The sequence below is a fragment of the Ahaetulla prasina genome, chromosome 3, assembly GCF_028640845.1.
Source record: "Ahaetulla prasina isolate Xishuangbanna chromosome 3, ASM2864084v1, whole genome shotgun sequence".
Classification (NCBI taxonomy): Eukaryota; Metazoa; Chordata; class Lepidosauria; order Squamata; family Colubridae; genus Ahaetulla; species Ahaetulla prasina.
The window spans coordinates 125,057,435-125,078,261 of NC_080541.1; the positions used below are offsets into that span (position 1 = coordinate 125,057,435).

Sequence of the window (20,827 nt, forward strand, 5' to 3'; positions counted from 1 at the left end):
CTGACTGAGGTCACCCACAAAAGCAACCAATGCCATTTGTGTCTCATGACCAGGCTTGAAACCTAACTGGCCAGGATCCAGATAATTCACTTGCTCTATGATCCTTTTTGGTTGATTCTCCTCTACAGTCTCAATAATGTTTCTTAGAAACAAACTGAGAACTGGGCAAAAATTATCAAACTCAGCTAGACCTGGGGATGGCTTACAATCATAATCAGCATTCATACATTTCAGACTTGGGCAAGAAATTTGTGGCCTGAGTTAAGAAAGCAAAGAGAAATATATTTTTTCAAGTAAAAATATTAGAACCAAAGGCCAGGCATGTTAGTTGAATCTGAAGTACCTCTATTTCCTAGTTGTAATAATCTTTTCTGCCCTTTCATTATTTCATTATTAACCATATTTCTTCCCTGGAAAGCTGCTGGAATAAGGGTTGAACCACAGTTCCACCACTTTCAGGCTTAAGGAATTTCCCCATAAATCTGGATATTGCAATCAAGTGGATTGTGTGTAGTTTCAGCAAATATACTCTACTCCAGGGGTGTCCAAACTTGGCCCTTTGGAGAGTGGTGGACTTCAACTCCCAGAATTCCCCAGCCAGCATGAGCTATAAATTTAAGCAAGTTGCTAGTTGGAGAATTCTGGGAGTTGAAGTCCACCACTCTCCAAAGGGCCAAGTTTGGACACTCCTGCTCTACTCATAAATAGATGTTCCTTTTCTCTCTCAAAAATTACTTTTAGTATTCTAAAACAGAATTTTACTTCGTAAGTCATAACTGTATCCACTGTACTACTTAACAAAAAGAGCCACAGAAGCTTGTTCATATATATATATATATAATATATATATTATATATATATATATATATATATATATATATATATATATATATATATATATATATATATATATATATATATATATATATATATATATAATATAAAATAGATTCATATATCTTTAGGGGAAATTCTCTGTTTACGCTAATTTTATTTAAATAGCTTGTTTCAACCTGTGAAGGAATCTGCCCATGCATTCTTACAAATCCTTTGGGTAAGCAGTCTCTCTCTCTGCACAGACCCACAGGCATTCAATTTAAAACACATTTATTTTAATAGCACTAATTATTCTGTGTGAGTAAAAAATAAGACCTTCCAGTGAGGGGAAAAAATGGTAGGCCAGGCCTTTTGTCATCTTCCTCCAAGGCCAAAGATGTAGGTTTCACCTTTTCAAGAACCCTGATCTCAGACAAGACAAAGACTGTTTAATACAACTGTAAATCTACATGGGTGTAGTACTCACACAGATATTTTGAATGGGCAGCTAAGCTATTTACGAACAGGAGTTGCTTTTAAGAAACTATCTACAGTATTCCTTATCTCATGTCTTTGGCAGCTACCAATAGGATTATATTAATTAGAAGCACAGCAAAAGAAGGGGGCAGTAGCCATTTCTACTGCAGGAATAATCTTCCTTATATAGCCTTTACCTATTCCTAGTCCGGACACTTGCAGGAAAAAAAAATACCCACCAACCTTTTGCTTTAGCTGAATGCCAGACAAACTGAATTCTGATGCCCCCCCCCCTCCACATAATCTCTTCATATACCAGGAGAAGGCAACATAGACATCAATAAATAGGATTCATAGATGAAAAAAGAAAACCCTGAGCCGTCTCTCTTAAGCAGGTCCAACAAACAAGGAACAATGATAGACTGGTGATAATTATCAATGGAACTTCAGGAATTTATTTTGATTTTTTTAGACACACTTTCATCTGGCTTTTTCTGCTTAAATTAAAATATGATGGCAATCAGCTCTGCAGGAGCCGCTAAACTTTGGTCCATATGCTAGAATAAGATGTCAATAACTAGAAAACATGTGTCAACAAATAAGCACCCAATTTGCTTTTGACCCAATTAGTTGGACTCCAGAATCCACCCCACTTGGATCTACTAATTGAAATAAACACCTCAACTTGTCCTAAAACTATTCCTTTTCCATGTGATACTATATGTGATTCTATGTGTTGCCATTTTGTTTAAAGCTGTATTTAAAGTTATCCTGTTATTTTAAAATCTTTCATGAACATTATTCATATCGTCTTGTATCATACATAATAGGTGAGCCAGTCTCAGTCTTTAATTGCAATGATTTCACAGTGCTGAAAGCAGCCATCCATTATATATAGAATATAATTTTTAATTAATTATATTAATTAATTATAAATTATTAATTAATTATAAATGCAATGGCAAATAAGATGTGGGTGGATGCCACCTCAGTCACAGTCTTGAGAGATTTTTTTTAGTTGCTTTCAGACAATTTTGCACAGTTCTTAAAATAACGAACCAAGATAACCATACTATAACCAAAAGGAAGGCAAGGAAAGTAGCTGGATCATTAAATATATAAGAGCAGTGGAGTCTATTCTTGACAATAACTCAGTCTACAAAAATCAGATGTTATGATAAAAATGTGATCTCAAACTGTTGTATCATAGAAGCCTATCCAAGTAGCCTATTCAGGCCTACATCCCTGACTCATTTCTAATTTGACATATAGAATGTCCAGATTGAATTAGCCCCTATAATGTCTCAAAAATGACAGTTGCACCCTTTCAAATAGGTACAAGGTGAATTATTTTGTCTACTGAAGTATCATATAATCTATTAACACACAAATGTGTACATGACAGATCATAATTTATGGTTTGGCTATCTCAGGACAACCAAACACTACAGGAAAAGGCATTGAACATTTACATTTAAGAGGATGTTTCCTGAAAAAGATCAGTTCAGAAAGTGATACAGCATTTTCTGAATATGACTTTCAAATCGATTCAGAAAGTAGTTGGATTTTTTAAGCTTTAAAGCCTGAATTTCTTGCTATACTAAAAAAAAAAATCCTGTATCATGAAAAGAGGTTCAAGAGAAAAAAATCTTAAAGTCTGGTATCTAATGAGAAGAAAACTTGAACTTCCAGATAAGTCCTATACCAGGGGTCCCCAACCTTGGCAACTTTAAGACTTGTGGACTTCAACTCCCAGAATTCCTCAGCCAGTAAAACTGGCTGAGGAACTCTGGGAGTTGAAGTCCACAAGTCTTAAAGTTGCCATGGTTGGAGACCCCTGTCCTATATGGTAATCATTTTTTTTTTTAAAGTGTAAAGTCCATTTATTAATATGTCTATTTTTTTATTTTTATTTTTTATTACTTTTTTTACAACAAACAAACAAAAAAAAATACATTATTACACCCTTGTGCTATACATAAAAGGAAGATTTGGGTCTTCGGATATATCCTCATGATTGCCAAAATCCACGTTCTCGAGGTACAGGTACTGAAGCGTCCAATGTTCCAAGCGCAAAGTCCACAAATGGTTTCCAAGTCTTCCAGAAAATATCTTCTTTATACACACCACTTCTAATTTTAATATCACATGTCATTTTATCATTTAAAGCTAATTTCCACATTTCAGAATTCCACTCTTCTATTCTAAAAATCACATCTAGTTTCCAATATCTAGCTATTATAATTCTACCTATTATAATCATAATTCTAATCAATTCTTTTTCATATTTTGTTAATTCTATTTCCTTAATTACCAACAATAATATAGTTTCCACTCTCAATGTTATTACTTTCCCCATCATTTCAAATATCATTTTCTTCAGTTGTTGCCAAAACTTTTTAACCTTATCACAATTATACTACATATGTTTCTAAGTCCCCAATTCCATCTCACATCTCCAACATTTTTTACTAATTATTTTTTCCATTTGTGACAATCTTACTGGAGTCAAATACCATTTCCAAACAACTTTATAATTGTGCTCTTTAATCCTTATAGATAAAGTTCTCATAATTCTACTCTTCCAATTCACATTCCAATCTGACTCTGGTATTTCAATATTAAGATCTTTTTCCCAATTTGTCCTCATCACTCTTTGTAATTTTTCATCAGAATTTATAATCTTATAAACCCTACTAACGAGTCCCTTTAGCCCAATTTCATCTTTCATAATCCGAGATACTAAATATTCAAATTCAGTTTCACATCTATTTATCGAATAATTTTCCTTTAGTTTTTTTGTCCATTTTTCTATCTGTATTTTTTCAAACCAACTTAACCCTAATTTTTCAATAATTTCTTTATTCCTCCTTTCATTTCCCATAACTTTTATCCAATCTCTAATAATTTCTATATTTTCCTCTTTAATCACTTCATTACGTTTTATATTATTTTTAATCGCCCAAATTCCAGTTGTATCCCCAAAAGATTATATCCGAATTAAAATTTTAACAAATTTGTTCCACATTTTTACTTAATCCTTTAACCAATAACTTCTACTTACACATTTTAAATTTGCTTTATCTAAAAACCACCTTGATCCAAATTTCTCTATATCCCTTAACTCTAAATCTCTCCAATAGTTATCTTCACCTTTAAGTATTTTTACCACTATCCGGATACCATACGCACAGTAATAATTAAATAATTTGGGGATTCCTAATCCACCTTCCTTTTGATTTTGATACCACATTTTCTTCACTAATCTAGGTCTTTTGCCACCGTTGCAAAATTTATCCAGTTTTTTCTGATATCCTTCAATATCTTTCTCTGTCAAATTTAGTGGTAGCATCTCGAATAAAAAGTTGAACTTGGGCAGCAACATCATCTTACACATTGCAATTCTACCAAACCAAGACAACTTTAAAATTTTATATTTATCTATCTTCTTCTCAATTTCGTTAATCACCACATCATAATTAAGTTTTTTCAATTCTTTAACCTTAAGTGAAAGCACTATACCCAAATATTTCAATGTGTTTTAATCCTTATCCCAAATTGCTCTTGCATATTCTCAGACTCATTACCATTACTATCCATCAATAATTCTGACTTTGACCAATTTACTTTCAATCCTGTCATTTCTCAAATTCTATCAAATGCTTATATATCTTTTCAGATCTTTCTCTACATTTTTCAAAATAATTAAAGTATCATCCATACAAATTTATCTTATACCCTTATATCCTTCTAATTCTTCATCTTTTCTATCATTTTGTCAATATTTCCATAGCCAATAAAAATAATGTTGGGGACAGGGACATCCTTGTCTCGTACCAGCTTCTAATTTTATCTCTTCAGTTAATATTCCATTCACCTTCACTCTTGCACTGCTCTTTTGGTACAATTTTGAAATAACATGTATAAACTTATTACCAAAGCCTAAAGCCTCCACAATTACTTTAATTGTTTCCCATTGTACAGGATCAAAAGCTTTAAAATATCCAATGATACTATACCAATTTTATCACCATTATATTCAGCTACATCTATAATATTTAATACTCTTCTAACAATATCACTCATGTATCTACCCTTCACAAAACCTACTTGATTATAACTTATATATCTATCTATAAATCTATTTAATCTATTACTTATAATAGCAGTAAATATCTTTGCATCCTGATTAATTAAAGAAATGGGCCGATAGGACTCAATCCTTTCTAAATCTTTATCTGGTTTAGGAATTAGGGATATCACCGTTCTATTCCATGACGAAGGTACTTCCCCACCATGTAATATTCCATTAAATAATTTTTGCAATCTTGGTATTATTAATTCTTTAAATTCTTTATAAAACTCAACAGGTAATCCATCCTCACCTGGAGCTTTCCCTAATTTTAATTTTTGTATTATTCCATTAATCTCATCTTGTGTTATATCTTCTTCCATCAATTCCTTATATGTTTGATCAATTTTCACCACATACTTTTCTAAATAGTGGTTTCTTTGAATATAGATTCTGAAAAAAATTTCTAACCACTTCACATTTCTCTAATTTTTTATAACATCTTATACCTCTATCATCTATCAAAACTCCAATTTCTCTCTTCTCTCTTTTATCTTTCGCCATCTTTGCCAATAATTTAGAATTTCTATTACTAAATTCAAAAAAATTCCTATTTAAAAATCTCAAATTTCTTTTTACTAACTCTGTATCTTCTTCTATCATTTTATTTCTTAACATATTAAGCTCCTGAAGAATTTTTTTTTCTTTAGTAAGCAAAAATTGATTTTCCAATTCTTTAATCTGATTTTTATCTCTTTCCATTTTAATTTTATAATTTTAATTTTATAAGGTTGACTCAGCCTTTCATCCTTTATAAGGTAGGTAAAATGAGGACCCAGATTGTTGGGGGGGCAATAAGTTGACTTTGTAAATATACAAATAGAATGAGACTATTGCCTTACACACTGTAAGCCGCCCTGAGTCTTCGAAAAAGGGCGCGATATAAATGTAAATTAAAAAAAAAAAATCATCCTGGTTGCTCTCCTCTGCACTTTTTCTAGAGTCTCAACATCTTTTTCATAGTGTGGTGACCAAAACTGGATGCAGTACTCTAGGTGTGATCTTACTAGGACTTTATAGAGTAGTATTAGGACCTCACTTGATCTTGATTGTATCCTCTGTTAATGCAATTTAGGATTGTGTTGGCTTTTTTAGCTGCCGCTGCACACTGCTGGCTCATATTTAACTGGTTGTCCACTAAGATATTTAACTGGTTGTCTCACAGTCACTGCTATTAAGCCTGGTTTCCTCCAGGTTATATGTGTGCTTTTGGCTTTTCTTACCTAAGTGTAAGACTTTACTTTTCTCTACATTGAATTTCATTTTGTTAGATAGGGCCCAGTGTTCAAGTCTGTCAAAATCCATCTGGATCTTGAGCCTATCTTCTAGAGTATTAGCTATTCCTGCCAGCTTAGTATCATCTGCAAATTTGGTAAGTTCCCCTTTTATTTCTTCATCTAAGTCGTTTATGAAGATATTGAAGAGCATTGGCCTAAAATGGAACCTTGTGGCATGCCACTGCTTACTTCTCTCCATGTAGACTTAGACCCATTAAGGACTATTCGCTGAGTACGGTTTGTCAGCCAGTTGCGACTTCATCTGGTGGTGAAGCTATCTATCCCACTTTTTTCTAGCTTACAAAGAAGTAGGTTGTTGTCTACTTTGTCAACTGCCTTGCTGAAGTCTAAGTATATTATGTCCACCGTATTTCGCTGGTCTGCTAATTTAGTCACTATGTTGAAGAACGAGATAAGATTGGTTTGGCATGATCTGTTTTTAACAAACCTATGCTGACTGCTAGTTATTACTTTACTCATTTCTAGGTAAAATAAAACTACTTTTAAGATTATTAAGGCAGCAAAGATGTGATATCTTGGACTAGGGATTTACTTGGGAAACACTGTGAGCCACTAAAATGAATTGAGTCCATTCCAATTGCTACATCAACCGTTCTGAAAAGTGTGGTCTGGGCAGCTCCTTTCACATGTTACATGGAGTCATATTGTTAAATTACTGTACTCAGTTTTAATTTCTAATACAGTAAATGTTGATATAGTCTACACAAACCATAACTTTGCAGCGTCTTCAATCATTTTTTAAGAATGTAAAAGGGTCCCGAGACAAAAAAGTTTGAGAATCCCTGTGCTCTGTGACTATGTCTCATAGTTACTCTGCTATAAAATGCAACACATTTTATCAATGTTTTCATAGGGAAAGCCGTCCAGATGATAAACTACTTTTTTCTGTATCACACCTGAAGTGCAAGCAAATTATGAAATGATTTATCTGTCAAATCTCAAACATTTCAATGGTAAGAGACATTAGTTCTTAATACTTTCCAACAATGGCTGGCTAGTACTGCCCTCTGGAGGGCATTTTATAAAGGAAATATTTTCCAAGAACAAATGTACGCATCTACAGTAGACCTATTTAATTCCTGAAGTGGGTAAGCTTTGGTAAACACTTCATTATTTTTCAAGCTTACTTTTTGAGGAGCACACAAGCTACTTTCTCCTCACCTTATCTTCAATGTCTCATATTTGTTCCCGAGGACTAGAAGCACTTAAACTTATTCATATTACATTTCTAGGAGTTGTCTCTAAAAGCTCTAAAGCAAGACACTAAAATAAAAATAAAAAAAAACATGAAGGAGTGATGAAACAATGTATATCTGCTGTAAATCTTAGGTTACGTAAGGAAAGGCTACAATTGTCACACAATTTTTATGAGCTTCCAGGACATGTCTAGCTGTTTTGGAAATCAGACTTTGAACTAGAAAGATCTTTGGTCTGATTAAAAAAGAGCAATTTTATCCTCAATAGAAGATGAATAAAAGAAAGGAAGTAATATTCCATTTATATAATTTAGTTTGCCACATAACCTTTCAGCAGCCTGATTTAGTACTTTGCTATGAAAAGCCACTGTATTACCCTATGAATTAACTTTTGTTCACTATTAGCATCAGAGCTCCCTCTTGTGGCAACTGCATGGACTGGCTACAATAAAATGTTGAAAAATTTTCTAAGAAATCATTTAAAAGCCTCTGGTTACCAAGTTCCATTAGGTACGCTCACTACTGTCAACACTGAACTATAAATCTTAAGACATATAACATTTTCAAATTATTTAATTTGTAACATCAGAAAACGTTACAAAAGGATATTAGGCTAACTAATAACAGTTGAATTTGCAACAACTAATAATTTAATAGGCTGATTAAATATATTGCAGACTTTAATTTTCCAAATTTCTTGGAACAAGTTAATATGCAAACTTATTGCCCAAATTACAACAAAATGGCACAAATTATATTAAGCAGGTCCTCCCCGCCCCCATTCAAATGTGCCCTCAACCACCAATTTCCTATTCTACTTTTTCTACTTTTATTCCACTTTTTCTACAATTTTACTTTTTCAAAGGCAGGGGAAGGAGAGATTTATTTGGGCAGATGGAAAGGGATTTGAAATAATATTCTGGGCTTTTTTCCTGCTGGTGAAAGAAGTTATGCATAATTATGCTTCCTCTAACCCTTCGGGAGTGACTTCCTATATTTTATCTTTGACAAACACACTTCCAAACTGAAGGGCTTTCATTTCTTAATTAAGACATGAAAAGAGATGAATAAAAAAGAAATAACACCTGGTTGCCTGTTTTAAGTTAAATGCTTTGAAGGGTTCTGCATATTCAATTTGAATAGGGAGAAATATAAAATTATTAATTTCATTTACAGTATAATATTGATATAATTGTTAGAAAATCCTAAGACAGACAATATGAAATATATGACAATTAGTAGGTTAGCATTTCCTTCTGCAATCAAACAAGGCAGAATACCAGGGTCTCCTCAAATCTAGCAATATGGGAGGAAAAAGTTGGGATTGAGAACTGTACCCGAAGGAAATAAACTTTTAAAATTCAACCACTAAAGAAAAATATTCCTCCAAGAAATTTATTCATCAGAACTAATTAATGTTACACTTCTTAACTACCTAACTTCCAAGGCTATAATTCTTCATGTTAGCTTTAAGCTTGTGATTATGAGACCAAGAATTCTTAAGCTGCAATCTGTCAAACAAAAATGTCTATATTGCAATCTTCTGGTGCAATAAAATCCCTTTGGGTTTTTAAGGTAACAAAAATAAGGCAGCCATTGAACTTTTGATAAATCACAGTATATTCTGACAAATGACTAGCTGGTTTGGTGTGTATTAACAAAGCATAACACTCTGGAGAAACAACAGCAACCTAACATTATATATATTTAAAGAAGTAATCCGTTTATTTAAAATATCACAATGTCCATTGACTTACAAAACAAAGAAGCCCCCATAGGTTTATTCATACACATCAAGTGAAGGATGACTATGCTTTTTGATGTCACTTCTAGCCCATCCAACATGCCTAAGAGTAAAGAATAATAGGAGATACAGTCCAACATCTTGTGAAGGCCACAGATTCCTCATCGTTGACGTCTGTAACTTGTTTGACATACCTGTGGATTCCATGTAGGGTCCAATTTTTTCACAGCATCAATGTACTCTCGCATTGCCTGCTCAAGACTTGTGTCACCCAATGCTTTCCAAGCTTCCCTAAGACATACATAGTAGAAGAACCATTATTTAGTAGAAGTTAATGTATGTGTGTGTGTATGTGTGTGTGTATGTATGTATGTATGTATGTATTCCATCGAAACGTCGCCAAGACACTTCCAATTTTACGCAGGAGAAAACCCGAATAACCAAAGACCTACATACAAACACCCGCAAAAACCTCAGAAAATACACACACACACACACACGTATACATATATATTTCTATATCCAATTTATTACCCAAGTTCAGTTTTATACACTACATTAGCAAACTCAAAACTGCATATAAAATCTAGGCAGTTCTAAATAACCATTTAGATAATTTCAATCTAAGCCTGTCTTGTAATAAACACTATTAGTCAGATGCACAGGCCATCAAAACTATTTTGAATTTTGCCTAAAAGGAACTTCCTCTCCTCCCTAATGAACTCTCAAACTACACTGTAACACAGTTTTATGAAAGAACTGATATAAAAATATAGTATAATGTCACAACTTTCCAAATGATAGGCAAATATCTTAAGTTTTCCTTTCAGTTCAGGAGAAAATAAAACACAGCTTAGTTGACTCACAGATATGAACTATTAATATAATTGGGCCCTTAAAGTTGCTCTTTGCAGTAGATATAAAATGTAATTCTAGATAGCAATAATAATATTTCAATATGAAAACAGCATCTACTTTAGCACTGATCATACTTTAAGCAGAGAGCCAGCTGATCAAATATATTAATGATTACATATCATAAATACTAAGTAAGCAAAAGAGGACATGCTAATTAAAACCGCTACTGTTCCTATGAAATAAACTAAATTCTGAATTACTGTCATTATTCGAATAAATTATATTTATGTTAGCGTGAAAAAGTTATGTGGGTAGAAGTTACAGGTAGTCCTCGATTTACTACCACAATTGAGATCAGAATCTCAGTCATTAAATGAGATACCCACATGATTTCTTTGCTCATCAACTACAATCCCAACTCCCTCTGTTGTGTTCATTAAGCATTCATATGGATTATTGAGGATTGTCTGGGGATGTCTCAGATGGTGAAAAAGGCCCTGGAGACCTGGTACTCACTGGCATGGGGAATCCTGTCACAGCCCAGGAGGCTGAGTCTTCTCCCTGCCCCACCCTGACTGAGTCTCATGGGCCTTCTCCCTATCCCATCACACTTCTAGGCCCTCTGTCCACCCTACTAGTGAAGATGATCACTCTGAAGGCTAGAAAGGCTCTTTTCTGGCCAGGAAGCTAGTAAAGATGATTGTCCTGAAGCCACAGAAAAAAGTAAATGTAAGTGAAGCCAGGCAGAGCGGGGCAAGAGGGCCAAGGCCTCCTGTGCACGATGGGGCAACAAAAATAGCCAGGGACAGGCTAAGATCTCTAGGGCCGTAGCAGCTTTGCACGTGCTGGTTGGCTAAGAGAGTGGCTGAGGTGGGAGGAGAGACAGGGTGAGCGGGGAAGAGTTGCAGCACATTTGCAGTTGTAAAGGGTGTATGTGCTGCCAAGCACCCAAATTTTGATCAAATTAGTGCAAGGGTACTGCAACAGCTGTAACTTCAGGCTGAGGCTGAACAGCTGTTGAGTGAACAGCCATCAGTTGGGGGCCACCAATATCTATCGAGTTATAACCAAAGACAGATAATTTGTATAATTTTTAAAATAAACTAATAGATAGGATATAAGACTATAAGTTTCTAAAGTTCATGTTTCTAAAGTTCGCTTGCATTTTCCGGTCTGGTTCACTTTAAAATGAGTTTCCTAGCTGAAGCGATGCCCTTGATTGTGGATAGAAATTAATAGTGTAGCAATGTGTCTCCGTTCACGGCTACATTCTGCTAATATTCTGTTTGTTCTATGTACCGATGTTCAGTCTTTGCATGTTATTATCCAGTTTTGCATTCTTTTGGTAATGATTCTTTGTACTTCCAATATTTTGTCTGAGCACTACAGTTATTCCAAGTGGCTAGAATAGCCTATTGACAGACTCTGAAACACCTCTGATAGAGAGAAGTGTTATACTTGGGGTAGGTTGCGATGTTCGTGTTATATTTAGTTTGCAAAAAACAAAAAGTTGTTTTTGATAACTGCCTCCATCTTGGACACTGCCTTATAATGTTTCCAGAAGCCAGCCCTTTCTGTGCTCAGCTAGTTGTCACTGTGGGTTTTTGTTTCCAAATAGGTCATTTTTCCCAGGAAGCCCAACCCTATGAGCTGCTGGTCTCCAACCCTTCAACCTTCTGTTTCTCCAATTGACAATGGAGACATTTAGAACTGAGAGGCATTGTGGATCAGTCAGACTGTTGCTACAAAATCTGAATGTATCAAATGGACCAGTTCCATTATCTGATCCAAGTCTTCGATCATAAAATGCAATCCGATTCTTGTTCTCCTCCCTGACCTCTCCTTCTCTGAGAAACAACCAGGGCAAACATGACATGACTCTTCAAGGATGCCGTCCTTCCACTTCAGCCAGGTTTTTGAAAAAAATCAGACTAGGTGAATGGTTGGCACGTCCAATGTATCTTGCCATGACTATTCTTCAGGACTAATTTCTCTCGTCCATTTGTTACTACATTTGTTCATTTGCTATTACTGTTTGTTATTATTTGTTATTATTTGTTCATTTGTTATTTGCTATTACTGAGCCGTGCTGGCGCGGTGATTAGAATGCAATATTGCGGGCTAACTCTGCCCACAGGCCAGGAATTTGATCATAATAGGGAGCAAAGTTGACTCAGCCTTCCATCCTTCCGAGGTGGGTAAAATGAGGGCCCAGATTGTTGGGGGCAATAGGCTGACTTTGTAAACTGTTTAGAGGGGGCTGTAAAGCACTTTGAAGTAGTATATAAGTCTAAGTGCTATTGCTATTACAGTTTGCCACTACTGAGATGTGAATCAATATCTGCTATTCTTCCTGCCATCTATTAATATGGATAGAGAAAAACATCACATTCGTGTGACTAGCATGGAGTGGGATATTTGCCAGATGAGGGAAATTTTAGGAATTGGAGGAAAAACTCAGAAGTATTGAGAAACCATTATCTAATTTCACATACCATTTCTGCTTGCCTTCAAAATCAAAAAATCCAGGTTTGGGAATGTTGCAGTGACCACATTTGACCTACAGGAAAGGCAATAAGGGGATAACGTTAGAGTACATGCAGAATGTTAAAACAATAAATATTGTTACGGTAGTTGACACAATTTATCTAACAACAAAAATAAGATTTTTCTTTTGCCCTAAAAACATAAGAATTGCTTTTAAAAAAACCTAGTCAAACCCATAAAGTCAATCACGGCCCTGATCAGATGTCTGAAAATTCGCAGCTGGACATGATGGCGGTGAAAACAAAGCTTCTCCCCATTTTTTTCTACTCAGCAAGATCCTGCCTGTACACATCGAAGTTCCTTTAATGAATCTATGCACAAAAGATGCACAGAGTTCTAAACGGTTAAGTATTACATAACAAAGCTGGGTGAATTTAAAAGTGCACATCAAATGAGCTGGAACTCAGAATGCTGTGATAGTTGGCAATGCCATAGAGAATTGCTTACTTTGCAACATAGTGTTCTTCTTACCTCATGTATAAGCAAGGTCAAACTGCCTTACACATCTGACAAGACGAATATATTTTATTATTTAACATCCTCCCTGTATCTAAAGGAAGCTTTGATACCTAAACTAGATGTCCTCAAGCTATGCTGATTTACTCAAAGGGAAGATAGTAAGAAGAGTCATACTGTCACAGTACCGAGGAAGAGTAATTTATTTGGTGACCATGTCTTTGTTAGTGTGATCTCTTGCTTCTGGACAAGTAGGGAACCCCACCTACAATTTGTGTCATCCCTTTGTTCAGGGCTGAGATGAGATGTACCTCCCTTGGAGAGGTGCAGACAAGAGTTCAGGAAAGTGTGAAGAACTTTTTAGGTGTATATTATTAGGATACTGTAAATCCATCTTTCTGAAAATACTAGTTTTAAGTGAGTAATAAGGCAGTGGACAAGTAACAAACTTTATTTTTAATAAAGACATAAAAAATAAAAAAGCAAAGTTTCACTGTATTTTTACCAGTGTTCATTTTGGTGTCTGGATTTTTGGGAGAGGTATGTGCAATAAAATTCCATTAAAGAGAGGTCTGATGGTAAAAGGTTTAAGAGCCCCTGCCCTAGTTCCTTATTTAGATGATTCTAAACTAATAATCTAATTATCTTATGCTTCTAAGAATTTGGTGTAACCTATATCCATGTTAATACAATATCAGGGCTCTTAGCTTTGCTTGCTGGGAGTCCAATGATCATAGTATTCTTTTCCTAGCTTAATAAACAAAACAGTTTAGAACTCTTCCATTGTTTTGGTTTTCTATAATTTTTCCACTACAGATTGTACTGGGAGAGATCTAGTCACAACATCTGAATATTGGTAAGTATTCTAATCTACATAGCTTAGAACAGTGATCCCAACCTTTTGGGCACCAGAGACCGGTTCCATTGAGAAAAGTTTTACCATGGATTAAAGGGGACATGCATGCTCCCTGTATCGTGTGGATGGGGCTTGGCTTGTTTGTGAGGCCCATTTGCTGGCATGCTGCAGCCCGATGCTGATCCACAGGCAGTTGTGAAATCTGAACCGGTTTATTACGCATGCACTCTATGTGCCAAATGCGTGTTGCGCATGTGCATGTGCAGCATGCACCAAATGCGAAGTGAGCACACGCACACCTGCAGTGTGTACCAAAAGGAGGCATGGGAAGGAAGGTAAGTAGAACAGCGCGCGCGGAGGGGAGGGGATCAGCTGTGGCGTGCAATCGTCGGAGCCTTTTTTAAAACTTTTTTTAAAGCATTTTTTACTATTTATTTGGGCAAATAGGTAGTAAAAATGCTTTTAAAAGGTTAAAAAAAAGGTTCTGACGATCCTGCGCCACAGCTGTGATCGTTGGAGCCTTTTTTTTAACTTTTTTAAATGCATTTTTTTACTACCTATTCGCCCGAATAGGTAGCAAAAAATGCTTTTAAAAGGTTAAAAAAAGGGATTTTTGCTACTGGTTCTCTGAACCACCCGCTGCCATCGCTACTGGATCAGCCGTTTCCATCCGAACCGGGAGCATTTCCCCACTGCACCAGGGGTTGGGGACCCCTGGGTTCTAATCACTACAGATTACTTGTCACAGATGACTACATAAAGTTTCACATGGGCAGAAGATAAATCTTATTGCTAAAACTTTCCTTTTATATTAAACAGCAACCTCAGACACTTGAATACTAGGCACAGGGGTTTCATGACATAAAACAGCTAAATGAAAAAATGACATTTTCTTCCATGTTTATTACACCTAACCCAGCAGCCCTGCTTGGGTTCCCCAGACTCTTTTTGGGGAGCAGAATATAATGCTTGTAGGAGTTTGAGAGTTTCTTCTTAGATAAAATTGTTCATATCTAGACTGAGCTTTATGCCAAATGGATAGATAAAATGATGGTGATAAAATCATAGTTTCTTTTGAGGAATCTGAGTAGCTACACTAAAAGTTCTTTGTAATTTAAGCTATTCACCTTGGATAACATCCATCATGGATTTTTCAGGTGACTAGATGGGGTGGGAATAGCAGTCTCCAGGAAATAATTAATGCATGTTTGAAAGGAGGGGTAATGCTGTCTGTTCGGAAGGGAGCTCCCTCTTGAAGAGGCAACTCCTGGACAGAGCTGTATTTGACAACTTCCACCCAGTCTCCAACCCATTTTTTTTATGTCAATGTGATTTATTTTTCATATTTATATCCCACCCCAGTCCTAACAGACTCTGGGTAGGTAGACAGTACAGTAAGACATACAGCACAAAACAAAATATATAAAATATAATATATAAAGGAGGCACTGAGTCTGTTTGTTGTCTAGTCTATATTCCTTAAACTTCACAAAAAAGTTTCAATAATGTCTCTTACTTTACCTTATATTTGAGATAAATATAAATACTTTATATTTACTTTATAAGAAGAGTGGGGCCAACCTATTTTCCTAAGCACCAAAAGGCAAGAAAAGAAACAATGGATGGAAATTAACCAAGGAGAGAAGCAACCTAGAACTAAGGAGAAATCTCCTAATGGTAAGAGCAATCAACCAGGGGAACAGCTTGCCTTCAGAAATTGTGAGTGTTCCATCACTGGAGGCTTTTAAGAAGACACCGGACAGCTATTTGTCCAGAATAGGCTATTTGTCCAGAAAAGGGCCGCGGTGTGGCTCAGGCTGTAAGAAGCCTGTTATTAAAACACAGCTGCCTGCAATTACTGCAGGTTCTAGTCCCACCAGGTCCAAGGTTGACTCAGCCTTCCATCCTTTATAAGGTAGGTAAAATGAGGACCCAGATTGTTGGGGGGGCAATAAGTTGACTTTGTAAATATACAAATAGAATGAGACTATTGCCTTACACACTGTAAGCCGCCCTGAGTCTTCGGAGAAGGGCGGGATATAAATGTAAACAAACAAAAAAAAAGAATGGTATAGAGTCTCCTACTTGAGCAAGGGGTTGGATTACAAGATCTCCAAGGTGCTTTCCAATTGTTATGCTGTTAAATCCTCTCCTGACAGGCAGATTCTATATGGTCAAAGCATGCATATTTAGAATGCTATTCTGGAATTAAGAAATGTGTATATAAAGAGCACTTCGTAAATTCAATACCAACTGATAATTTACTCAGATGAAATGGTATGTCCAAGATTCAGTACGATATCACAGTTTTCAATTTATTGAAATCTTTTTGCATTTTCAGCTGGAAATGAAATACTGAAACATGTCTTGAACAATGAAAACATATGTATAAGAGCTGATCCGCTCCAGCCTCTGAGAATTTATTTCTTCATTTATAACACTTAGGTAGCTGGCTAATTCAACAATGAGATTCTGGGTGATATACAAAAAAAAAAATCATACATAACCACCAAGCAAACTAAAACAATTATCTGACTAAAATATATTTAATTCACCAACTTGGAACTCTATTCATTCTGACCCAAGTGCTGGGGAAAACGGTACAGCCTTAACTGTTTAAAGATTTATAGAGTACATGGAATTATAAATAAGCAGAATTTTCAACAAAGGACTATAATCTGAATTAACTTTAAGGGCTACTAGTTGCTTTAGAACACGGGGAGAGGGAAAGAGCATTGTGTGTTGCTAATAGATAAAATACAATGCCATCCAGATTTCAAAAAAGGTTTTTAAATTATATAGACTCTAAACAAATTTCAATACCTCGAGCTTGCATATATATATATATATATATATATATATATATATATATATATATATACACACACACACACACACACACACACACACACACACACACACACACACAGTTCAATATGTTCAAAACTGAAAAGAGCTTATGATTTGAAGTGGAGTGGTGTGTTAAATCAATCCCTGTGTTTTTATAAACCATAGATTATAGCTTCACATATTAATGGAGCCAATTAAAGCAAGTGATGTACACAAACCTTGGGATGCAAAACTACACTTCTATCATAAATAATTCATGAGTCAGTTGCATCCTTGTTCTTTGTCAATGCAGTTGCCAAACAAGATGTTCCTGGTGTTTTGACAATGCGGTTACTAAACTATTCGCTGAAGCAGTTACTGTAATGAGTTTCTATTAAGGAACGGAGACTTTTAAGAGAAACCAGTCTGCTGCTGAACCACTGTCAGAGGAATTAGAACACTATTTGCAACTTTGTGCATGTGATTTTGCCCTTTCCAAAAGTTTTGTATTCTAGCTATGTTCAATAAAAATCCTGAAAATGTGATGGGTATAATTTCTTTCTCCCTAGGAAGCGGTAGAAGACCCTACCCATACTCTCTTTTGCCTCTTAACTTTATTAAATAGATATGCTGAAGCAGATACATATCCAGTTCCCTCCCTCCTCTTGCTCCAACTCTTGATTCTTAGATCTAGGTGTTTTGCTTGCTCAATACACTGAATCATACATCAGTTTACATTGTGCAAAGCTATATAGGTATTGAGTAAATCATAATTAACTAGATACCTGCATTCTGCAAACAGTCTTGGGTTCCTCATATCTGACACACAGAAACGAAAAATTCCGTGTTGTGGCAACAGGTTTTTTTGTGTCCTAAGAATGTAAACACTGGCTCCGTAGAGCCCGCCTGCTATTGGTACTTATTCACGGAGAAGTTATCCACACATCCTTTAGACTTGAGCGAAAACCAGCTTTGTGCGCGGTGAAGACATCAGGCTACAGTCGTGAGATCCACTTGGGTTGGACCTGAAGCCAGCAGTTGGATGACCTTGAGCGGACCCTCCTCCCTTCTCAGCCCCCAGGACAAAGGCGGCGGCAAATCATTTCCGAAAAGCCTTGCGAGACCCAGCTCACATCTCACACGCAATAACACACACACACACACACACACACAGCGGCCTCCACCAGCCAGCGAGTCAGATAGGGGACCTCCTCCACCTTCAGAAGCAGTCTACCTTTCAGTAACACTTTAAAGGGGAGGGGGGCGCAAAAGGGGGAAAACTGACTAGGTGGCTCAGTGGCTAAGATACTAAGCTTGTCGATCAGAAAGGTTCGCAGTTCGGCGGTTCGAATCCCTAGTACAGGTCTCCTGCGTGAACAGAGGGTTGGACTAGATGACCTCCAAGGTCCCTTCCAACTCTGTTACTGTGAACTGTTCCTTCCCCCCGTTTGCAGGCTTCCCAGAAGCGGCCCCTTCCTGGTCCACCCAAGCAGTTCCCGCTTCGGGACCCCGGCGCGGCAGCCTCACCTGCTTATAGCGCGCGTACAAGTAGAGGAGCTGATCCTTGCCGGCGGCGGCCACCAGCGTCGGGACGCGCTGCACCGCCCTCTCGAACTGCTCGGTCAGGCAGTTCAGCGGGGAGGACGAGCGGCTGTCCGAATCGGAACCGGGGCCTGGAGACTCTCCCAGCCCTCCCACCACCATCACGGCCCCGGCCGCCCTCTCCTCTTCTCCCGAGCTGCAGTCGTCTCCTCTGCCCGCTCTCCTGATGCCTTTAGCCGGGAAGAGCGATGCCATGGCGCCCGCGCTCCCGCCCGGCCCGCAGCCTCATCTCACGGGCTCCGCCCCGCCCCCTCCGAGGAAGCGCGCGGCCACCAGTCAACAGCGGCTCCCGCCCAGGGGCGAAGCCACGCCCCGCATCCCACGCGGATGCCTCCCCCCTCCGAGAACAACTCCCGCGCATGCGGGTGAGAGGGGAAAAAAAAACACAAAACCACAGAGAGCTACACAAATAACAGAACATCACGCCCGAGGAAATGCTCTTGGTGCCGATTTTTTTGTGGTGTTTTTTTTTCCGGAGACATCTTACTCGTGGCAGCCGCTCTGCCTCTGGCGCAGGGGTCTCCAACCTTGGCAACTGTAAGACTTGTGGACTTCAACTCCCAGAATTCCTCAGCCAGCTTTAGTAGCTGAGGAATTCTGGGAGTTGAAGTCCAGAAGTCTTAAAGTTGCCAAGGCTGGAGACCCCTGCTCTGAAGGGCTCTCGATGAAATGTCCGTGTCTCCAAGCTAAAAAAAAACACAAAAGCCTAATTGTTAAGAATGAGGGAAAGTTGCATTTTAGAAGTTAAGGCTGAACTGGTATTCAGCGCAGAGCTGGGGAAGAGTGGAATCTTTCCAGGCAACTGAGCGTTCTTTTTCTCTTCGTTCGGGACAAAGGGAGAAGCTAAACGGACTCCAATCTTTCCAGCATCTGGAAAACGATGTTATTTGAAAGAAGGGCTGGCCGCTGCTTCTAATGGTTTTGGGACAGTCTGAACCGATTTGACTCAGTAATTATAATAGTAACTTTTCATATGTATGTATGCAGAAGTACGTGGACATGCTTTAATTTTACATAAATTACTGCTTTACTAATTGTTGCAGTAATATTTTCCCTAACTACTTTTTGAAAGCATATTGGTAACATTCAATAAATATTTCTAAGAAACAAGGTCTGATTTGGAGATATTTTTTAAAAAAGAAGTTACTGTATTGATCTTTTTTTGTTTCATTTATTTTATTTCTGAATGGACATGTGCATTATGAAATGTGTGTACAGTTTAGAGTGTATAATAATATATTGGCCTAATTGAAAGAGAAGTATGAAATAGAAAGGTGATGTATCTTAAGTATGTTACTGTACAGCCATACTATCAAAGATTCTTTGGAGTGCACTACAGAACTTTGCAGGATAAGCTGTTGACCCCAATAATAGCTGTTATTACTTAAGTACACAGTAAAGAACGGAGAAAGTAATGAGAATGATCCCTCCCTCTCTCTTTCCTTCCTTCCTTCCTTCCTTCCTTCCTTCCTTCCTCTTATAGCCTTTTGGATATTCATCCTTTTGGATATTCAGTGTTATGCTAAACACAGAAAAGATGTCAGAATTACTGAATGAATAGATGAATGGATGGATAGATAAATGTTGGAAATGAAAACAAAATGTTTAATCCTGTTTCACTATTCAATGTGTAACTCACTCTGTTCCACATCCTCTTTCTTTATCTCAATTTTCCATTCAGTCTGTTGAGATATTCTGGCTGCTAATTATTTTCTTGACTTTCCTGAAATCGTTCAACCTGCACTGTAATTTCTTTCACTTGTAGCTTTTTCTTCCCAAGATCCACTCTTGACACTACAAAAAATTATCTGTCCTACATTCAGAACTTTTCATGTTCCATGTATCCACCGCTGATTCTCTCTCCCTCTCATCAAAGAGAATCAAATTAATCTTTTTAGAATTATTTTACTCCATTGCCATATTCACCTATGAATAAGTTCTTAAAACAATTTTAGAATGTCTTCTAGGCAGATACTCATCAGTCATCATTGCCATTCATTGAATCTGAATAGCCCA

The 20,827-nt window shown here is 36.9% G+C and overlaps 1 protein-coding gene across 2 annotated transcripts in view; it reads right to left on the minus strand.

The window, feature by feature from the left end:
- ACBD6 (acyl-CoA binding domain containing 6) overlaps window positions 1-19,050 on the minus strand; it is a 152,821-nt gene extending 133,771 nt beyond the window's left edge. Inside the window, exons 1-3 of one of the 2 annotated variants that reach the window (XM_058174887.1) lie at window positions 18,737-19,050; window positions 13,017-13,081; window positions 9,858-9,954 (exon numbers count right to left, since the gene is read on the minus strand). In XM_058174887.1, coding sequence (XP_058030870.1) covers window positions 9,858-9,954; window positions 13,017-13,081; window positions 18,737-19,006 — 432 coding nt within the window. In that variant the 5' untranslated portion in view covers window positions 19,007-19,050. The remainder of the gene's footprint in view (window positions 1-9,857; window positions 9,955-13,016; window positions 13,082-18,736) is intronic. The other variant, XM_058174885.1, reaches the window with a different exon arrangement.
- Window positions 19,051-20,827: the final 1,777 nt, after the last annotated feature.